This window comes from Eleutherodactylus coqui, chromosome 11 (genome assembly GCF_035609145.1).
Source record: "Eleutherodactylus coqui strain aEleCoq1 chromosome 11, aEleCoq1.hap1, whole genome shotgun sequence".
In the NCBI taxonomy this organism is placed as follows: Eukaryota; Metazoa; Chordata; class Amphibia; order Anura; family Eleutherodactylidae; genus Eleutherodactylus; species Eleutherodactylus coqui.
The window spans coordinates 138275256-138297336 of record NC_089847.1 but is presented as its reverse complement, the minus strand read 5'-3'; the positions used below and the strand labels follow the sequence as shown (position 1 = coordinate 138297336).

The following is a 22081-nucleotide window of genomic DNA, read 5'->3' as shown; positions in this document are numbered from 1 at the left end:
CCTCTCTGGGTATTCCAGTCCTCTCATTCCATGTATTAGTTTAGTTGCCCTTCCTTGAACCCCCTCCAGCACTGTAACATCTTTCCTGAGCGCCGGTGACCAGAACTGTATACAGTATTCCATCTGAGGCCTGACAAGTGCCTTATATAGAGGGAGGATAATGTTCTCGCCCCTCGCCCCTATACCTCTTTTAATGCACCCCAAGACTTTATTAGCTTTTGCAGCAGCTGACTGGCATTGATTGCTCCAGTTAACCCTTTAACATCTCTATTTGCAGTGACATCACTGCAGACGGCGCGCAGAACATGAGGAGCTGCAGAAGAATCCGACACACGAAGCGTTAAATGGGGAGAAAAGGGTTTATTATCAATCTCAACATACAAAATTGTGAACAGCGAGAGGTAAAATCAGCCAGGAGACGGATGCAGGGAAGCCGCCTCCCGTTACCCGGAGGTGTGACCGTGGCGCCCCAGCTACTACAACTCTGGCTATGAGCATGCTGGGAGTTGTAGTCCTTGCGATAGCTGCGATGGACCTGATCCGTCAGCTTAGCGTGAACCGTCCATCATGTGACTCTCCTGCCATCTCCAGAAGCTCCCGCTGTCAGAATGCCAAAAACCATTCTGAGCGCACGCAGGAATGTAGCGCCGTTCCTTCAGCGGTCCGACTATCAGTGCAGCGATGGCCAAGTGGCCCCGTGGGTTTAGCAGTCGGCAGATGCGGTCAGGAGAGTTGTGCAGACCTCCTCTGCGGGGAGCCGCGGCTCCTATATACACCTACCCCGATCGAACCGTGCGTGGGCCAGCGAGGTTATACAGAAGTCACCTGACCAGTGCGATTAGTAGAAGCCGCCTGCAGTCCCATGGAAATAAAGCTACGACATTACAGGATACAGACGGCAACATTGTATCACAGGTCATGGCACAAGCTGTTTGTTACAATGTAAGAGCCATAACATTACCTGCACTGACACACTGTAACAGAACGGCCACATGCGGTTCGCGCAGCTGAGTGAACACTTAACTACTTCACAACCGGAGGTTTCCTTTATTTATTTTAATTATCGCCCCCAGCTTCCAAGAGCCATAACTTGTCCCCCTGAGCGGGCGCTCCGGGGGCTCGGCGGTTTGTAACGTACCGTATGATGTAGGGAAAAACCTCACAGAATTAAGTTGGGAGAAGTTCAGAATGCAGCGACATGTTTGGCGGGTTTAGTTTCTACAGCGTCACAGAGCAGTAATGACGACGTATGAACCTTGTCCTGCGGTCGCCACGGCAACGCCACGTTTATAGGGGGTCAAATGTTTTCTATTAAAAAAATAAATAAAAGTTTTTCTTAAAATTTGCTTCCCGTCATTTTCTGAGACCCGCAACTTTTTTTTTTGAGTTTTTTCCCCAACGGCGCGGTGGGAGGGCCCGCTTCTGGCGGAGTGAGCGGCAGCTTTATTACTAACATTTTGGTAAACCTGTATTTTTTTATCACTTTTTATTCACATTTTTGGGATTCGAGATACCAGAAAAAAAAAATGCACCTCCGGCCTTCAGCGTGCGGGATATTATGGTGAACATATAATAGTCGGCCCTTTATGTGTGCCGCGATACCGAATATGGGGGATTTTTTAAATGTTTTAGTTCTTTTTATGGGGAAAAGGTGTTTTGCTGCTTTTTTTCCTCTATACATTTTTGTTCTGTCTTGTCCCGATCCTGTAATAATAATCGTTATTTGTATCGCGCCATCTGGCTCCGCAGCGCTTACAAGCGCGGGAGAACATAGACGATACAACAACATGTGATATACCATCAGCTGGGGTCTACCAGGACCCTACAGCTCTGCTGTGACAGGGGGACCCTGCGGTCATGTGATCGCCGGCTTGTGTAGTGGACTTCTTAGTACATAGCTCGTGGAGCGGAGGCTTTAATCCCACGTCAAATTTTTGTTATTGGCTGGGATTAAAGCCCAGGACCAAGTGCCATAAATTTACTGTGCTTGGTCCTTAAGGGGTTAAAGGGGGCGCTTCCTGAATTTTCAGCTCTGCTGCATTGCAATTTGAGAGATGTAACGTTTCAGTAGAGCGCAGCACGCTCGTTATGAAGGAGGGTCTGCAGAGCATTGCGCTCGATGTACGGGGTCCGCTGCCCCCCACTTAAAGGGCAGGCGATATATCATCCGGTTATCAGTGTGAAGGATCAGTCGTGTGAGGAGCTGCGGGGGGCGGTCCAATGCAGAGCTGCGTACCGGACGCCGCGGCTGACAGCGAAGTCCGTCGGTTAACAGAGATGCAGGAATCACAGAGAAGCGGCTGATGCGGGAACACGAACACGGGAATGGCATTCGCGGCAGAATATATTAATTATTTATTAGGAACATCTATTTACAAAGGGGGTCTCTACCCGAGAATCCGCGTCCTGCGGTGGTCCTGCCCAGCGCTGGAGACACGCGAGCCCCATAAAACCGCCGCAGCAGCAGGCGTGGCATTACCAGTGCGCCCAAGAAGCTTCCGCTGTGACATCAGCCTCATTCCGATTAGCTCAAAACAACATGGCGGTCAAAGACGGACTTGCGCTGTTCTTGCACTTGTAATTTCCAGCGCTGCTGGGCGTACTCCACCTTGTTGAGCACATTGGCGCGGCTGCGGGAGCGGGCCAGCACATCGTGAGCGTTGGCGAAAGGCTGGTGATCCTGAAAAGGGAGAAACGGATAGCGTTAGTCGGCGCGTCAGACATTACACATCGCTTCCCTGGACTGCTGCGGACGGGATCATCTTCAGTCACCGGGGCAGTGCACACACACTCTGCTTCCTGTCAGTGAATGGGGGCATCCGAAGGGGGGGGGGGGGGGAAATATGCCCAACCTTGTCCTGCTCACACAGCGGCCGGGACTCTGCAGGCAGGATCAATGCTGAGAAGTCAGTTCCATTCACTAACAGCAAGCAGAGATCTTCATGAGAAATCAAACACTCAAAAGTCAATAAGACAGTTGTAGAAGGTTCCCACCCGACGGGGCGAGTCCTCACAGGGGCCGCGGATCATTATTTCATCACATTCCACACTCCAGTCACAACCAGAGCTGCAGGCACACAGGCTGAACCCTAAGGAGCCCTTAACCACTTCCCATCCAGTGAGTCCATCTAGGCCTCGGGTGAGAAGGGGCTCCCACTAAGGGACATACACTTACACCCTCAGATGCTGAGCCCACGCCATGCGCAGCGTGATGTGACTGACAGCCGGGCCTCCTGACTGTAACAGCGGGGACCGATGGGAACACCGAGCCCGTTAACCCCTTACATGCTGTGATCAATGCCGGTCACATGTAAAAGGTTCACAGAGGAAGAGGGACGTCACTGCATCAGCCGTATAACCGCAGAAGACGGATGGGTCGCCAGTCAGGGGGGCGGAGTCTGCCATAGCCTGCAATGTATTATCAGAGCAATCACAGGACCGCAGGTTCAAGTCCCCTAAACTTTTTGCGCACTTTCACCTTGTTTAAAAAAAAAAAAAAGTAATTAAAAAGTTTCATAAAAAACACTGTTTGGCATTTTCTTTACCCGTAACGATCTGGCAGTGAACGCGCTGCAGTCCGCACAAAACTGGGCCAAGGAGCTTTTTTCCTCCTTCATTTCTCCACCCCCCCCCAAAAAAATTCAATAAGAATAAAAAACCCGTAACCCCCAAAACAGTAACAACGAAATCTACGGCGCGTCGTGAAAAACAAGTCCTCATACAGCCGGGACAACGGGGGGAAAAAAAAAAGTTGTGGCTTTTAAAAAGAGGTGATGAAAGTCCCCCGAAAATTGTCACGTCCCTTAGGTCCAGGCAGGAGCGCAACTAAGGGGTTAACGACAGTCCTAATAAACTCGCAGGCTACAGGGCGATCACATGACTGCAGGGTGTGCGTCGGATCCGTAAAAGCTCATTCATGACGTATCGCACCTTGACCGCGGTGTGCGATTACGGGAATGCGTTGACAGGTTTCAGTAACTGTAATTGCAGCGGCGCCCCCTCTGGCTGCACCGCACACCTGCTGGCCTGCAGAACAGTCACAACAAACACCCGATCGCACCTTTATTTAGCGCCCGTCCTTCTAATGTCACGGCCACGCTTGTATTAGAAGGCCGTGTTTATGCAACATGCGGCAGCTGCCGGGGGTTGGGCAGACGGATCCCGTTACACCTTTGTTCTGAGTGCGCGATCAGCAGCCGGCCCCGGCGCGGAGCGAGCGCGGCGCTATTGTCACCACACGGCGGCTCTGCTGTGTAAACAGGGCGCCATTGTTCGGGGGCGCTGGTGTGTAACGGGATTTAGCGCTGCAGCCACCAACCTGCCAAGTGATCTTATGACGGCCGTTCGCAGAGGCTTCTAGAGCACATCCGCATTTTAACCCCTTAGTGACGCGGCTCCCAGGGGCCCCAAGACAACGGTTTTTCTTTCATCTCCACTTTTGAAAAGAGCTAACGTTCTTATTTTTCCGCTGAAGCGGCTGTTCGCGGGCTTTACTGTTTCTTGCGCAATGAACTATTTTAATTGGTAACATTTTGGGGCACTTTTGGCTCTTTTGATCAATTTCATTGCATTTTCTGGAAGGCAAAATAAACACTAAATTTAAAAAAATTGGCTCTTTCTTCCCCCCTTTTATTTATGACCATTCGCGATTACATGGTGGGGGGCCGACGACGTCACACGGGGGGCACCTTCCCTCTGTCAACCTTTTACATGCCACAATCACCACTGATTGCAGCATGTAAGGGGTTAACAGCGGGAGGCTGACGGCTTCTAAACACGCCTCATCTGTAGGAAGTTTACACCCGTTTACAGGGACCCCCCCTTCTCTCAGAGGTGTAAATATACACCCCGGGGCAGGAAGAGGTTAAAAAGTTGAAATATTATAAACATGTAACTTTACCATTTTTGAGTTATTTTGTGTTTCCCGCACTGCCTGGACCCCCGACATGCAACAAGCAGACAGCTCCATTCCCATTGCGGTGGCCAGGCTTGGTATTACATTCATTTCATTAGGAACTTGAACTGCCAGCGTTGTGTGCTTCCTCTAGGGATCGGCTCAGTGCACACACACGGCACAGCAGACAGCTAACACGCAGGGGTCCTGAGCAGCGGACCCCACTGACCTACTGCTGATGGCCGATCATGACGAGAGGCCATCAGCACTTTACAACGGGACAACCCTTCTAAATGGGGCACAATCACACCGCACAGATCCGGCCTGCCGCCGATCATACCAGAGATCAAACCGCAGCGCCGCTCTGTGCAGTATATAAACATACAGTGTGCGGGAGCGCCCCCTGGTGGAGCAGCACTGCGTGGTCAGACTCACCCCAACATCATCATCGTTCTGTATGAGCTGAGAGTGACCAAAGAGACGGCGCTTCAGCATCGGCTCCACCAGAGTCAGGTACACCATGTAGAGCAGGAGGAGGCCCAGGATGGAGAGGTAGATGATGATCGTCACCTGCAAAGACCAACAGCAGAACAGTGAGTGCAGCTCTGGAGTATAATACAAGATGTAACTCAGGAGCAGTACAGGATAAGTAATGTATGTATACAGTGACTCCACCAGCAGAATAGTGAGTGCAGCTCTGGGGTATAATACAGCATGTAATTCAGGATCAGTACAGGATAAGTAATGTACACAGTGACCCCACCAGCAGAATAGTGAGTGCAGCTCTGGGGTATAATACAGGATGCAACTCAGGATCAGTACAGGATAAGTAATGTATGTACACAGTGACTCCACCAGCAGAATAGTGAGTGCAGCTCTGGGGTATAATATAGGATAAGTAATGTATGTACACAGTGACTCCACCAGCAGAATAGTGAGTGCAGCTCTGGAGTATAATACAGGATGTAACTCAGGATCAGTACAGGATAAGTAATGTATGTACACAGTGACTCCACCAGCAGAATAGTGAGTGCAGCTCTGGAGTATAATACAGGATGCAACTTAGGATCAGTACAGGATAAGTAATGTATGTACACAGTGACTCCACCAGCAGAATAGTGAGTGCAGCTCTGCAGTATAATACAGGATGTAACTCAGGAGCAGTACAGCATAAGTAATGTATGTACACAGTGACTCCATCAGCAGAATAGTGAGTGCAGCTCTGGGGTATAATACAGGATGCAACTCAGGATCAGTACAGGATAAGTAATGTATGTACACAGTGACTCCACCAGCAGAATAGTGAGTGCAGCTCTGGAGTATAATACAGGATGCAACTCAGGATCAGTACAGGATAAGTAATGTATGTACACAGTGACTCCACCAGCAGAATAGTGAGTGCAGCTCTGGGGTATAATACAGGATGTAACTCAGGAGCAGTACAGGATAAGTAATGTATGTACACAGTGACTCCACCAGCAGAATAGTGAGTGCAGCTCTGGAGTATAATACAGGATGTAACTCAGGAGCAGTACAGGATAAGTAATGTATGTACACAGTGACTCCACCAGCAGAATAGTGAGTGCAGCTCTGGAGTATAATACAGGATGTAACTCAGGATCAGTACAGGATAAGTAATGTATGTACACAGTGACTCCACCAGCAGAATAGTGAGTGCAGCTCTGGAGTATAATACAAGATGTAACTCAGGAGCAGTACAGGATAAGTAATGTATGTATACAGTGACTCCACCAGCAGAATAGTGAGTGCAGCTCTGGGGTATAATACAGCATGTAATTCAGGATCAGTACAGGATAAGTAATGTACACAGTGACCCCACCAGCAGAATAGTGAGTGCAGCTCTGGGGTATAATACAGGATGCAACTCAGGATCAGTACAGGATAAGTAATGTATGTACACAGTGACTCCACCAGCAGAATAGTGAGTGCAGCTCTGGGGTATAATATAGGATAAGTAATGTATGTACACAGTGACTCCACCAGCAGAATAGTGAGTGCAGCTCTGGAGTATAATACAGGATGTAACTCAGGATCAGTACAGGATAAGTAATGTATGTACACAGTGACTCCACCAGCAGAATAGTGAGTGCAGCTCTGGAGTATAATACAGGATGCAACTTAGGATCAGTACAGGATAAGTAATGTATGTACACAGTGACTCCACCAGCAGAATAGTGAGTGCAGCTCTGCAGTATAATACAGGATGTAACTCAGGAGCAGTACAGCATAAGTAATGTATGTACACAGTGACTCCATCAGCAGAATAGTGAGTGCAGCTCTGGGGTATAATACAGGATGCAACTCAGGATCAGTACAGGATAAGTAATGTATGTACACAGTGACTCCACCAGCAGAATAGTGAGTGCAGCTCTGGAGTATAATACAGGATGCAACTCAGGATCAGTACAGGATAAGTAATGTATGTACACAGTGACTCCACCAGCAGAATAGTGAGTGCAGCTCTGGGGTATAATACAGGATGTAACTCAGGAGCAGTACAGGATAAGTAATGTATGTACACAGTGACTCCACCAGCAGAATAGTGAGTGCAGCTCTGGAGTATAATACAGGATGTAACTCAGGAGCAGTACAGGATAAGTAATGTATGTACACAGTGACTCCACCAGCAGAATAGTGAGTGCAGCTCTGGAGTATAATACAGGATGTAACTCAGGATCAGTACAGGATAAGTAATGTATGTACACAGTGACTCCACCAGCAGAATAGTGAGCGCAGCTCTGGAGTATAATACAGGATGTAACTCAGGAGCAGTACAGGATAAGTAATGTATGTACACAGTGACTCCACCAGCAGAATAGTGAGTGCAGCTCTGGAGGAAGGTTGTGTGTCTGAGAGCTCTGCTGGTTCCAGGGTGTGGTCGCAAGAGGCAGGTGTAGCTCTTGCTGGATCCCAGGAGCAGTGCACTATTTCTGGGCTTGTTTGCCATGGAGTCTCGTGCTTCCCCCCCCTGGCTCCGGTCGGGAGGGGGGAAGAATGAACCCCAGGAGGGGAGAGGATCTAGCCGGGGTACAGGCAGCGTCACCCAGACTCCCCGGAAGGACGTGGAGCACAGGAAGACCAGAGGCCAAACCAAGAGCAAGGTCAGTGCTGCAAAAGCACCTACAAGTGCCAGCTGGGGAGAGCATAAGAGGGGTGAATCTGTGACCGCCATGGCGTCTCGGATAGCTGCGAGTTTAAAAGACTTTAAGGAGGTCGGAAAGCAGCTCCAGAAATATCGCAGGGAGCTACAGAGTGCCCTCAGCGATTTGGATAAGGCCCCACGGGGAAAGAAGAAAATTACTGCAGCGGAGAGAGTTAAATCCTGCAAGGAGGCAGTAGACTACTACAAGGAGGAGAGGTATAGGATACTGCAAGCCAGCGGCCCATTTAAAGAAAAACTCTTAAATGATGAGCGATTTTCTGGAATGGCGCATGTGAGCAGCGACAGCAGCTCTGATGAGTCAGAGGATGCACAAGAGGGGATGGCGGTATGTTCAGGGGAGCAGCCGTCCCTACAGCAGAGGGGAACTGCAGGGAGCAGCATTCCTGCAGAGCAGGTTAGCCTGCCCCCCACATCGGAGGAGTCCAATGCCGAGGATGCAGACGACGACAGCGACAGCAGCAGCGGTGAGGGGGCCCTCATCATGCAGCAAATCATGCTGCAGGAGTCCCCGGAAAGAATGCACAATATGTACTTTGGTGACGACATGCCTGAAACAACATCTACGGGCAAAAAGAAACAGAAAAAAAAGATATAGACCACCGTGCAGGAGAGGTTTGTGTACGTCACCAAGCACTCCGGTCCGGCTGCAAAGTCAGATCGGGGTGCTAGCCCTGGTATACCCCTAGTCCCGGGCTCTGCAGTGGGTCCGGTGCAGGGGACTGGGGAAGAGAGGGTTAATGCGGCCCAAAACTCCATTCCTGCTTGTGCCAGTAGTGGGAATGGAGGCGATAAGGAGGCAGAGAAGGTCCGTGGGAAAGATGGAATGAGGGGTCGCGGCCAATCCGGAGGTGCTGGCACTGATGGCTGCCCCCCAGTGGGAGGGGGGGGCAGTCTGGCATCAGTTTCCACCAGTGGCGGCTTGGCTGTCCCTCCTGTGTCCCTAAAACGCCTGTCAGGTGTAGAGGGGGCGCAGTGGGTGGTGGCCAAGCCTGTCAATCCTCCCACACATCATGATAGTATTGCGGTAACATCCAAGCAACTAAAAAGTACAACAAGTCCCAGAATGGCTGGGAAAGTGGGCGAAGCCAGGGCTGCAGAGACGGCTCCTACCGACAATCATACAGGACTTAGGACTGGTTCTGTCGGTCTCCAGCCTCAGCCCGCTGGAAAGTGTAATATTAAAAATAAAAGTGAAGCAGGTCCTGGTCCAGCAAAAGGAAAGAAAGGTGCGAGTGGTGTGATGGATATAAATGCCAGTGCTGCCGCTGCCCCTGCTCCCGCAGAGGCTCCAGGAGCTACGGATGCCCCCAATCCCCCGGGAGGTATGCCATCAGCTGTACGGGAGGGTGGGGCTTCGGGTAGTAGTCAGGGGATGGGCCAGGATCCAGTCACCCCTCCAGCGGCGACAACAGCTGGTAGAAGTTATGCCAGTGTCGCCGCTGGAGGGAGGGGGGATGCGCCCTCCTCGTCTTTGGGCTCTGGGGACGGCGTTTTGCAACAGCGCCTCCTGGAGGCCTTGAGGAGGGGGGAGAGCTCGATGAATGTAGGGGGCAGAGTTGTGGATTTGTCTCTCTGGGTGGAGAGACATGGTCTGGGTGCCTTCCGAGAACAAAGGGGGGAGACTGTCTGGTCCCTGCCGACAACCGGGCAGGACATTGGCCGTAGGAATGTGGCTCGTCTTCAGTGGAGAGGCAATGACGCGTGCCCATCCAGGAGTAAGGTGGTGGAGCTTCTGCTGAAGATGGGTTTCAGGGCAAATGACATCTATGCCCTGATCCATCCTTACGGCACGTCTGAGTTTGACATCAGCTTTGTTCGCCCAGAGGGCCTTGAGCTCTTTTGGGGGAACTATGAGTTGATGAAGGACGAGCCCGGCTGGCGCGGTTTCGCTGCACAAGTGGTAACCCGCCAGACTGGAGTCAAGAGAGTGACCGTTTTGACTCGTAACGAGTCCCTCTCTTGTTACGATATCATGACTTGGATAAGTCGGTACGGAGAGGTGGTGGATATGCCCAATAAGAACCGGGACGAGCACGGCATCTGGTCCGGAGCCTGGACGTTTATGGTAAAACTTAAGCGTTCAGGGAATTCGGTGGCCCACATACCATCCGCGGCTTTCCTTGGCAGGGATCGTATCTTGGCCTTCTACCAGGGGCAGCCGAAGCTCTGTCACAAGTGCGGCGACCCCACACATTTGAGTGCAGCCTGTAATGTCATCAAGTGCGCTCTGTGTGGCGAGGTAGGTCATCTTGCGGCATCTTGTACAGAGATTAGGTGTCACCTGTGTGGTGACCTCGGTCACCCATTCAGTCGCTGTCCGCGCTCTTTCGCCAATGCGGTCAGGGCCCCAGCGGAGGAGAGCCCTGAGGTTGCTTCTGCAGGGGAGGGGACCAGCAGAGGCGATGGAGCCCAGGAGCCAAGGAGGAACAAACATGCTGGGGCAGCCAAGCTAAGGCGCCAAGAGAAGCGCGGAAGGGGCAGGGAGCTGGTGGAAACCCAGGTGGCAGGTGGGTCAATGCTGGCCCCTGCTCCGGACGCAAATCATGTGGCTGAGGCTCCAGGGGATAGGGAGCTGGATGAGGAGGTCAGGAGGATCCAAAGGGAGGAGGCTGCCACTTATTCAGATTCTTCCCACTATGAAAGTGTGGGTGAGGGCAAGGATGAGTGGCAAAAGAAAAAGCGCAAGCAGGGCTCCAAGAAAATGAAAAAAAGGGAAGGGAAATCTTCCCCTGCAACGGGCCAGGTGCAGGAAGGCAATCCAAACTCTCCTCTTGTTGGGCTCTCCAACAGGTACCAAGCTCTCTCGTCCTCGGAGGAGGCAGAGGTGTCCAGGACAAGCGTGGGGCCTACAGGGGGTGCTGAGCCTTCCTCTTGTGGGGGTTTGGTGACCTCCAGGGGGAGGGCTGGCCCAGAGCCCAGTGGCAAGGAGGACGAGGTTGAGGAGCCCCTTGCCATGGACCTTTCAGTGTCCAAGAAACGTGGCAAGGGGTCATCCTCAGACCCTGATGAGAAGGGGGGTGGGAAGAAGAAAGCCATCTAACTCGATCACCAATGATGGCGGCACCCACTCCATTGACGCTGGCATCCATTAATGTTGCCAGCATTAAATCTGATATGGCTAGATTTGCGGCCTTTGATTTTCTCGGCCGCGTTGAAGCCGACATTTTGTTTTTACAAGAGACCAGGCTGCCAAATTTGGCAGCTGTGCATAAGGCAAGGAGGGAATGGAGGTCTGGTCCATCTTACTGGTCTCTTGCGGCCGAGCCATATAGCGGAGTGGCGGTACTTTTTACCGCAGCGGTTGAATGCCGACGGGTTATCGAGTTAGAAATAGGGAGGTGCCTGATCCTGGATGTTCTCATGAAGGGACAAGAGCTTCGGCTAATCAACATCTACGGTCCCCAAACCAAGCGGGACCGCAAGGATCTCTTTATGAGGATCAAGCCGTACCTTTTTACCAGTCGGCAGGTGATCTTTGGGGGTGACTTTAACGCAGTCACGAGGACCCGTGACAGGGGAGGCTCCCTAGGCAAGCTGACTTATGATAGCGTCGCGCTTAATAGCATAGCTAGCGAAGCTCGCCTGGTGGATGTCCACATCCGGCACACCCCAGGCCACGCGGGTTTCACCTATTATAGAGGCGAGTGCAGGTCTAGAATAGACAGGTTTTATTTGAAGGAGGAAGCCATCTCTTCACCAGTATCTGTTGTTGAGGTGGAGTTCTCTGACCACTGTCTGATTTTGTTTTCCCTGAATGTTGCAGAGACCCCCCGGATGGGTAGAGGCTTATGGAGGCTGAATTCATCACTCCTGGAGGAAGCAGAGATAAGACAGTCCTTTGAGGATTTTCTGCAGAGCCAGGTACCATTACTGGATCTTTGTAGCAGTAAGTCAGAGTGGTGGGAGATGCTCAAGATCAGGGCGGCGAGGTTCTTCCGCCAGCTCTCTAGCCTCAGGAGCCTGAGTAAGTACCGTCTTTATCAGGGCCTGAGGAGGAAACTCGAACATCTCGTCTCGACTGGAGGTAGCCGCGAGGAGATCTCCAGAGTGAAGTCTTTGCTCAAAGGGTGCCAGTATAATAGGCACGCATCTTTGGTTTTTGAGAGGGACTTCGGGAAGTACCACTCACCTGACCCTTACAGAAACTGCAAGATGTCAGTGAATCGTAAAGTTGTCACGGGACTGATCGACGGTACGGGATCTCTGAACAGGTCCAGATCAGGGATTCTGGAAGTCATCAGATCCTTCTACTCGCACCTTTTGAGAAAGAGGGATCTAGATCGAGATGTGATGTCGGCTTTCCTGGCTGAAGCTGTTCCTGAGCCGGGGGATGACATCTCCCTTAATGTTTTGACAGAGGAGATCAACATAGAGGAAGTTAAACTGGCGATTGATGGGCTTGCGCTCAAAAAATCGCCAGGACCGGATGGCTTAACATCTGAGTACTATAAGACCTTTAAGGACCTCTTGAGTCCCCTCTTGACTGAGGTTTTCAATGAGTGTCTTTCCTCGGACACTCTCCCAAAGTCAATGAGGAGGTCGGCTTTGATCCTTCTGTCAAAGGGTAAAGACTCGAGCCGTATTGAGAACTGGCGTCCCATAGCGCTTCTCAATACGGACAGGAAGGTTCTGGCAAAAGTGCTGTTTAATCGGCAGGTCAAGTTTGCACCCCGGCTCCTCTCGGGCGCCCAGCATTGCTCTGTTCCAGGCCGTAGCACCTTTAGTGCTGTTCTAGGTGTCCGGGAGGCAGTGGAGCAGGGTAGGGCTGGTCACTGGGAGGGGTACCTGCTGTCCTTGGATCAGGCCAAAGCGTTTGATCGGGTTAATCACGAGTACCTCTGGTCTGTTCTTCTGAGATATGGCCTGCCAGTGGGGTTTGTCAATTGGCTCAAGACATTGTACGTAGGGGCTGAGACTTTCCCGCTAGTGAACGGTTGGGTCGGCCACCCATTTGAGGTTGGGTCTGGCGTCCGTCAGGGTTGTCCTCTGAGCCCCTTGCTGTACGTGTTTGCCATTGATCCTTTCCTTAGGATGATTGATGGTGGGCCTATGGCGGGGGTCGGGATGGATCGGACGGTGCCGGAGGCCGCCCTCAGGGTGGCAGCGTACGCTGATGACGTCACCGTCTTTGTGTCCTCGAGGGGGGAGGCAGAGTACGTGATGGCAGAGGTGGATCGCTACTCGGAAGCATCCGGGTCCGGCATCAACTGGGATAAGTGCGAAAGTCTCTGGTTAGGAAGGGGAGATCCTACATTTAGTCTCCCGGACACCTTTCCAGTGCCCCAGGACTCGGCTAAAGTTCTCGGCATCAAATTCGGCCGGGGAGATTACCCCATGCAAAATTGGGTGGTCAGGCTCGATGGTGCCACTCAGAAGGTGGCCCAGTGGAAGGGTTGGTCTTTGACCCTTCGGGAAAGGATTAACCTGATCAAAACATACCTGCTCCCTTTATTCATCTACCTGGGCAGCGTATGCATTTTGCCAGAACCTCTCTGGACCCGGGTCTACAACCTGTTCTTCCTAATGTTGTGGGGGAACAGGTTGAACCTAATTAGGAGAGATGTCACATATCGCACGAGGAGATTAGGGGGGTTATCTATGGTCAACCCCGTGGTGTTTCTCGTAAACACCTTTGTTAAGATCAATATAGGCAACCTCTGGCAAGAGAGGGCTCCTCCGTGGGTCTTCTCCTGTTGGGGATGGCTTCGGCCTTTCTTCCAGGAATGGGAGACAGGAGGGCAAGTGAAGGATCTTCGCACGCCGCACGGGCATCTTCCGGCTTACGCTACCTTGGTTCTGAAGATGATACGTCGGTGGGGTCTGGGGATGTGGGAGATCAGAACTCTGTTGAGGAAACTCCTCGATAAGAGGGTTCTGTTGACCCATTTCCAGAAGCCCCTGGCGCTCAAGGACTGCCCAAGTCGGGACCTGGAGGGAGGGTTACGTTTATTGAATTCTGACAGGATCCCCTTGAAGTTTTGGGACTTGACTTGGCGCTGTTTCCACGGGAGACTGTATGTAAGGGGCAACTTGAAGAGCAGGCCTCTGGTGGATAGGGGTTGCCCCTGCCAGGAGTGCAGCAACGTACTGGAAAGCATGGAGCATTTCCTGCTTCAGTGTCCCTTTAATACAGAGGTGTACAAACGGGTGGGAGCCTCCATTGGTTGGCCCAGGTTGGCACGCCTCTCGTATGCGGAATGGGTCTATGGGGCATTCGGGGACCTTGGTGGCAGGGACCGGTGCACTTTATTCTTAGTCAGCCTAGTGGTCAGGTTTCACATTTGGAACGCACGGTGTCTAGTTTCGACGGAAGAGAAAATCCTCCCAGCGGATGAGGTGAATAGGAACATCCTGGGTGACCTGGTGAAGGTGCGCTCTCTGGATTATGAGAGGTTGGGCACGACTAAGGCCTCTCTCCTATGGAGAGGGTTTGTATTTCGTTAGGGACAGTCTTCTTATTGTTAGGGTCTTTGTAGGGACAGAATAGGGAGAGGTAGGGACAGTTTCTCTGAGGGTAAGTTTTAGGGAAGGAGTAGGGACATTGTAGGGACAGATTAACTATAGGGATAGTGTTTCTCTATTTGGTCGGTGCCCGGCTTATCATATCCAGTCCTGGTGGAGGGCTGTGTGTGACACTAGTAGAGTTTTTGTTTTCGGTCAAAGATAAAGTATGTACGGCTGCAGGTAACTGAACCTTAGGCTTTCGGGTATTAATATGTAGTGTTGGTTTGTAGTTGTGTAGTATAAGATATGTTATATGTTTTGTTTTGTATATAGGGCTAGGGGTTATAGATAGGTTGGGTGGGTGTTTATTGGGGGGAGGGGGGGTGATTTATGCCTCAGCCGTAGCTTGACACGTCCCGGACAATGAACACTGGGCACGGACTGTTGGTGCGGGCGTGGCCCTCAGGCTGCGGCGGGCAGGGTGTGTGTATGCGGTGCAGCTCGGCTCGTCCTGGACATAGACATTGAGCACGGACTTGGGATGCAGGCGTGGCTCCCAGGCTGCACCGTAGGGGGTTGTTTGGGGTGTGTGGTGGTTTGGTCTGGGTATAGGGTTAGTTTAGGATTATGTAAGGTTTTATTCTTTAGGTGGTGGGCATTTAAAAAAAAAATATATATATATAAAATAAATAAGGTATTGGGTTGTTCTTATTATTGTTATTATTGTTACTTTTGTTATTGTTTGCATTATTGTTATTATATCATTGCTTCGGTTATTAGTCATATTTTCTTTCTTCTTTTGGGATTTCTGGCTGGATCCTGTGAGTTAGGGATGTTTTCTCACATGTGTATATTGTTATATGTAGTATGTAGCGTATATGTATTGGTGAGGATGAGTGAGTGTAGTTTTGGAGTGCAGGTTGGTGTAGTGTGCTGTGTAGTATTGTTTGGACCAGATGGACCTTTTGCTTTTGTTCCTTTGTCCTGCAGTAAGGCAAAGTACAGATAACACAAGTGATGATTTGGTTTTGTTTTATGTTTATGCCAAGTGAGCGATATTTATGTTCTGTTTATTGTTATGTTTTTCACTTTTATAATAAAAAGATCTACAGGATGTAACTCAGGATCACTACAGGATAAGTAATGTATGTACATAGTGACTCCACCAGCAGAATAGTGAGTGCAGCTCTGGAGTATAATACAGGATGTAACTCAGGATCAGTACAGGATAAGTAATGTATGTACACAGTGACTCCACCAGCAGAATAGTGAGTGCAGCTCTGGAGTATAATACAGGATGTAACTCAGGATCAGTACAGGATAAGTAATGTATGTACACAGTGACTCCACCAGCAGAATAGTGAGTGCAGCTCTGCAGTATAATATAAGATGTAACTCAGGATCAGTACAGGATAAGTAATGTATGTACACAGTGACTCCACCTGCAGAATAGTGAGTGCAGCTCTGGGGTATAATACAGGATGTAACTCAGGAGCAGTACAGGATAAGTAATGTATGTACACAGTGACTCCACCAGCAGAATAGTGAGTGCAGCTCTGGGGTATAATACAGGATGTAACTCAGGATCAGTACAGGATAAGTAATGTATGTACACAGTGACTTCAGCAGCAGAATAGTGAGTACAGCTCTGGAGTATAATACAGGATGTAACTGAGGATCAGTACAAGATAAGTAATGTATGTACACAGTGACTCCAGCAGCAGAATAGTGAGTGCAGCTCTGGAGTATAATACTGGATGTAACTCAGGATCACTACAGGATAAGTAATGTATGTACACAGTGACTCCACCAGCAGAATAGTGAGTGCAGCTCTGGAGTATAATACAGGATGTAACTCAGGGTCAGTACAGGATAAGTAATGTATGTACACAGTGACTCCACAGCAGAATAGTGAGTGCAGCTCTGGGGTATAATACAGGATGTAACTCAGGATCAGTACAGGATAAGTAATGTATGTACACAGTGACTCCACCAGCAGAATAGTGAGCACAGCTCTGGAGTATAATACAGGATGTAACTCAGGAGCAGTACAGGATAAGTAATGTATGTACACAGTGACTCCACCAGCAGAATAGTGAGTGCAGCTCTGCAGTATAATACAGGATGTAACTCAGGATCAGTACAGGATAAGTAATATATGTACACACTGACTCCACTAGCAGAATAGTGAGTGCAGCTCTGGGGTATAATATAGGATGTAACTCAGGGTCAGTACAGGATAAGTAATGTATGTACACAGTGACTCCACCAGCAGAATAGTGAGTGCAGCTCTGGAGTATAATACAGGATGTAACTCAGGATCAGTACAGGATAAGTAATGTATGTATACAGTGACTCCACCAGCAGAATAGTGAGTGCAGCTCTGGAGTATAATACAGGATGTAACTCAGGATCAGTACAGGATAAGTAATGTATGTACACAGTGACTCCACCAGCAGAATAGTGAGTGCAGCTCTGGGGTATAATACAGGATGGAACTCAGGAGCAGTACAGGATAAGTAATGTATGTACACAGTGACTCCACCAGCAGAATAGTGAGTGCAGCTCTGGGGTATAATACAGGATGTAACTCTGGATCAGTACAGGATAAGTAATGTATGTACACAGTGACTCCACCAGCAGAATAGTGAGTGCAGCTCTGGGGTATAATACAGGATGTAACTCAGGATCAGTACAGGATAAGTAATATATGTACACAGTGACTCCACCAGCAGAATAGTGAGTGCAGCTCTGGGGTATAATACAGGATGTAACTCAGGGTCAGTACAGGATAAGTAATATATGTACACACTGACTCCACTAGCAGAATAGTGAGTGCAGCTCTGGGGTATAATATAGGATGTAACTCAGGGTCAGTACAGGATAAGTAATGTATGTACACAGTGACTCCACCAGCAGAATAGTGAGTGCAGCTCTGGAGTATAATACAGGATGTAACTCAGGAGCAGTACAGGATAAGTAATGTATGTACACAGTGACTCCACCAGCAGAATAGTGAGTGCAGCTCTGGAGTATAATACAGGATGTAACTCAGGAGCAGTACAGGATAAGTAATGTATGTACACAGTGACTCCACCAGCAGAATAGTGAGTGCAGCTCTGGAGTATAATACAGGATGTAACTCAGGATCAGTACAGGATAAGTAATGTATGTACACAGTGACTCCACCAGCAGAATAGTGAGTGCAGCTCTGGAGTATAATACAGGATGTAACTCAGGAGCAGTACAGGATAAGTAATGTATGTACACAGTGACTCCACCAGCAGAATAGTGAGTGCAGCTCTGCAGTATAATACAGGATGTGACTCGGGATCAGGCAGTTATTACTGGCCGCTTCTCATAGTGGTAATTCTTCGTATCATTTATGTCATGCACTTGTCTAATCTGCTATTGCAGCGCAGCATCCAATAATCCTCCGTGTCGGCCACTTTCTATACATGACCCCCCGCGGTCTTTCTGCGCGGTGCAGCGGTCTCACCTTGATGGTGACGGAGCTCCTCTCCTCGTATTTACATTCGCAGCGCAGACAGTACGCCTCCACGTCGGCTCCTGGGACGGGCATGGGGCTCACCACATGGAGGCAATCGCTGAAGACAAGAGAAGAGGGAAGCATGAGCCCCTCCAGGATTCATCTGCACTGATCAGCAAGCCCCTAATAAATGGCAGTTAGCGGACATCCTGCCGGCGCGGTCGGGGTGTGATGCCCCCATTACTGGCATCTCAGGACAAGGATGGCAGCGTGACATCCCAGAGAGTCCCCGCATCTCCACGGCCAGCTATAGGGGCCACTTACCTCTCATGTCCCCACAGAGCCGCAGACGGCTTCACCCCGTCCCAGCCGCCCGTGGGCATGAGGGGGGGGGGGGTACCAGTGCGGCAGTTAATGGGGGTTTCTGGGACTAAACAGCTGCAGACCCCTCAGGGTCATCAGTAGCTGCAGGGATCCCCGCCGGTCAGCTGACCGATGAGGCCGCGGAGTTCTGAGCCCTTCCTGTGGTCCGGTGGACTACATACTGCAGAGACCACGGCTTCCAGGACCGAATAATGAGGAGAAAAGGATGAAAAATGGGAAAAAAATAAAAAGTCTAAAATTCTAAACGACAAAAATAACCCCCGTATGGGTGAAAGAGCGCATCGTAGTCATCCCCAACAACCAGAGACCGCCCTGCAGGAGCCGCCCGGCGGGCAGAGAGAAGGTCTGGGGCTCAGAAGGCGGAAATGGGAACAAGTAGCAAAACACAAAGAAGTAAAGAAACTCGTTGTGCCGCGATCGTACCGACCGCAGAGACCCGCCCCTTTACTGAAAGCCACAAAACACCAAAAATTATTTCTCTTTTCCTAATTTTTTTTACACTTTTCCCTGCATTTTATGTTACATTCACAACTGCGACCCAAAAGCCGGTCCCCTCCGGGAGGTCACAGCGCCCCCCCAGCATCACTCACAGCGCCCCCCCCCCCCCAGCATCACTCACAGCGCGCCCCCCCCCCCCAGCATCACTCACAGCGCCCCCCCCCCCCCCAGCATCACTCACAGCGCCCCCCCCCCCCCAGCATCACTCACAGCGCGCCCCCCCCCCCCAGCATCACTCACAGCGCTCCCCCTCCCCCAGCATCACTCACAGCGCGCCCCCCCCCCAGCATCACTCACAGCGCCCCCCCCCCCCCAGCATCACTCACAGCGCCCCCCCCCCCCCAGCATCACTCACAGCGCCCCCCCCCCCCAGCATCACTCACAGCGCCCCCCCCCCCCAGCATCACTCACAGCGCCCCCCCCCCCCCAGCATCACTCACAGCGCCCCCCCCCCCCAGCATCACTCACAGGGCCCCCCCCCCCCCAGCATCACTCACAGCGCCCCCCCCCCCAGCATCACTCACAGCGCCCCCCCCCCCAGCATCACTCACAGCGCCCCCCCCCCCCCCAGCATCACTCACAGCGCCCCCCCCCAGCATCACTCACAGCGCCCCCCCCCCAGCATCACTCACAGCGCCCCCCCCCCCCAGCATCACTCACAGCGCCCCCCCCCCAGCATCACTCACAGCGCCCCCCCCCCAGCATCACTCACAGCGCCCCCCCCCCAGCATCACTCACAGCGCCCCCCCCCCCCAGCATCACTCACAGCGCCCCCCCCCCCAGCATCACTCACAGCGCCCCCCCCCCCAGCATCACTCACAGCGCCCCCCCCCCCAGCATCACTCACAGCGCCCCCCCCCCAGCATCACTCACAGCGCCCCCCCCCCCAGCATCACTCACAGCGCCCCCCCCCAGCATCACTCACAGCGCCCCCCCCCCCAGCATCACTCACAGCGCCCCCCCCCCCCAGCATCACTCACAGCGCCCCCCCCCCCAGCATCACTCACAGCGCCCCCCCCCCCCAGCATCACTCACAGCGCCCCCCCCCCCCCAGCATCACTCACAGCGCCCCCCCCCCCAGCATCACTCACAGCGCCCCCCCCCCCCAGCATCACTCACAGCGCCCCCCCCCCCCCAGCATCACTCACAGCGCCCCCCCCCCAGCATCACTCACAGCGCCCCCCCCCCCAGCATCACTCACAGCGCCCCCCCCCCCCAGCATCACTCACAGCGCCCCCCCCCCCCAGCATCACTCACAGCGCCCCCCCCCAGCATCACTCACAGCGCCCCCCCCCCCCAGCATCACTCACAGCGCCCCCCCCCCAGCATCACTCACAGCGCCCCCCCCCCCAGCATCACTCACAGCGCCCCCCCCCAGCATCACTCACAGCGCCCCCCCCCCAGCATCACTCACAGCGCCCCCCCCCCCAGCATCACTCACAGCGCCCCCCCCCCCAGCATCACTCACAGCGCCCCCCCCCCCAGCATCACTCACAGCGCCCCCCCCCCCAGCATCACTCACAGCGCCCCCCCCCCCAGCATCACTCACAGCGCCCCCCCCCCCAGCATCACTCACAGCGCCCCCCCCCCCAGCATCACTCACAGCGCCCCCCCCCCCCCAGCATCACTCACAGCGCTCCCCCCCCCCCCGTGTTTGTTACAATGTATCAGTAGCGCCGGCCCCCAGCCTCGCTGACACACTGTGACGCTGATACTGACCAGTCCTTCTGCGTGACGTTGCGGTTGTAGATGTTCCCCGGTTTGTCCTTGTAGGGGGGGCAGATGCACTTACAGCGGACGTCCTTGGAGTTCTGGAGAGGAAGGAGACCGTTACAGAGGAGGCAAAGCGCTAACTGGGGGGAGGGGCAGCGGTTTGCTCCACGGGGGGGGGGGGGGGCTCTGTGGGGGAGGGGCAGCGGTTAGATTGGCAGGGGAGGGGCTCTGTGTGCGAGGGGAGGTGGTTAGATTGGCAGGGGAGGGGCTCTGGGTTAGCAGTTGGCCTGGCGGGGTAGGAGCTCTGTGGGGGAGGGGCGGTGGTTGGCCTAGGGGGAGGGGCAGCGGTTTGCCCGGCGGGGGAGGGTTCTGTGTGGGGAAGGCACCAGTTGGCAGTGCAGGGGAGGAGCTCTGGGGCAGTGGTTGGCCTGGCGGGGTAGGAGCTCTGTGGGGGAGGGGCGGTGGTTGGCCCAGGGGGGGAGGGGCTCTGTGGGGGAGGGGCAGCGGTTTGCCCAGCGGGGGAGGGGCTCTGTGGGGGGAAGGCACCAGTTGGCCTGGCAGGGGAGGGGCTCTGTGTGCGAGGGAGGTGGTTAGATTGGCAGGGGAGGGGCTCTGGGGCAGCGGTTTGCCCGGCGGGGTAGGAGCTCTGTGGGGGAGGGGCGGTGGTTGGCCTAGGGGGGAGGGGTTCCGTGTGCGAGGGGAGGTGGTTAGACTGGCAGGGGAGGGGCTCTGGGGTTGCGGTTGGCCTGGCGGGGGTCTGGGGCTCTGTAAGGGAGAGGCAGCGGTTGGCCCCCCGTATGTAGGTGAAGCGCAGGCCCGGTACCCCCCTCACCCTTCCCCGGGAACCTGCGTTTGACCAGTGGCTGGACTCTCTGCCTGCCGCCGTCCGTTGCGGAGTGTCTGTACACACAGCGCGGCTCTCACCTTGTCCTCCGAGCCGCAGACGGCCGCCAGCAGCAGGAGCACCGCAGTGCATGCCGGGAGCGCCGCCATCAGAGAATCAGCGGCAGCACCGACTCCGCAGTCAGCTGACAACACGACCTGCGCCGCCCACTTCCGGTCTTTGCGCAACGCGATTTCCTCCCCCCGGGTGACTCGTAAAGGGAGAATCGTTCCGCTCATCGTCCGGACCTGCAATGTAAGAGCTCCCCCTGGCGGCCGGACCTGCAATGTAAGAGCTCCCCCTGGCGGCCGCCCCCGTCCCTGCAGTCCGCGGAGTCTAGAGATATATGGAGGATGATAGAAGTAATCCTCATATGTGCCGTGTGTACTGGTGGAGTTAGAAGGGTCATCGGGGGTCCTCCGGGGTCATCGGGTCCTCCGGGGTCATCAGGTCCAGCCCCCGTCTCAGTGCGGGATCACAAAGGCCTCCTGCACACCGGCCGGTGACCCCAGCGTACCTGTCTGGAGCCCTCTCTGTGGAGTCTTCTGCGCTCCGTCGCACATGCTCAGTAGCCGCCGGCACTCTGCGATG

General features: G+C 53.1%; 1 protein-coding gene across 1 annotated transcript; it reads right to left on the bottom strand.

Annotated features, from left to right (window-relative positions):
- Positions 1-345: 345 nt before the first annotated feature.
- Positions 346-21687, bottom strand: TMEM9B (TMEM9 domain family member B). The gene is made up of 5 exons (XM_066583659.1): positions 21532-21687; positions 20614-20705; positions 18022-18130; positions 5330-5464; positions 346-2680 (listed from the first exon to the last, which is right to left on the bottom strand). The coding sequence occupies exons 1-5, from the start codon at positions 21598-21600 to the stop codon at positions 2525-2527; spliced, it is 561 nt and encodes a 186-aa protein (XP_066439756.1). The 5' UTR covers positions 21601-21687; the 3' UTR covers positions 346-2524.
- Between the last annotated feature and the right edge of the window lie 394 nt (positions 21688-22081).

Coding starts and splice junctions, on each gene's coding strand:
- TMEM9B (XM_066583659.1), bottom strand. CDS start 21,600: ATGGCGGCGCTCCCGGCATGCACTGCGGTGCTCCTGCTGCTGGCGGCC. Junction 20,706..21,531: donor TCTGCGGCTCGGAGGACAAG/GTGAGAGCCGCG, acceptor CTTCCTCTCCAG/AACTCCAAGGACGTCCGCTG. Junction 18,131..20,613: donor AACGTCACGCAGAAGGACTG/GTCAGTATCAGC, acceptor TCTTGTCTTCAG/CGATTGCCTCCATGTGGTGA.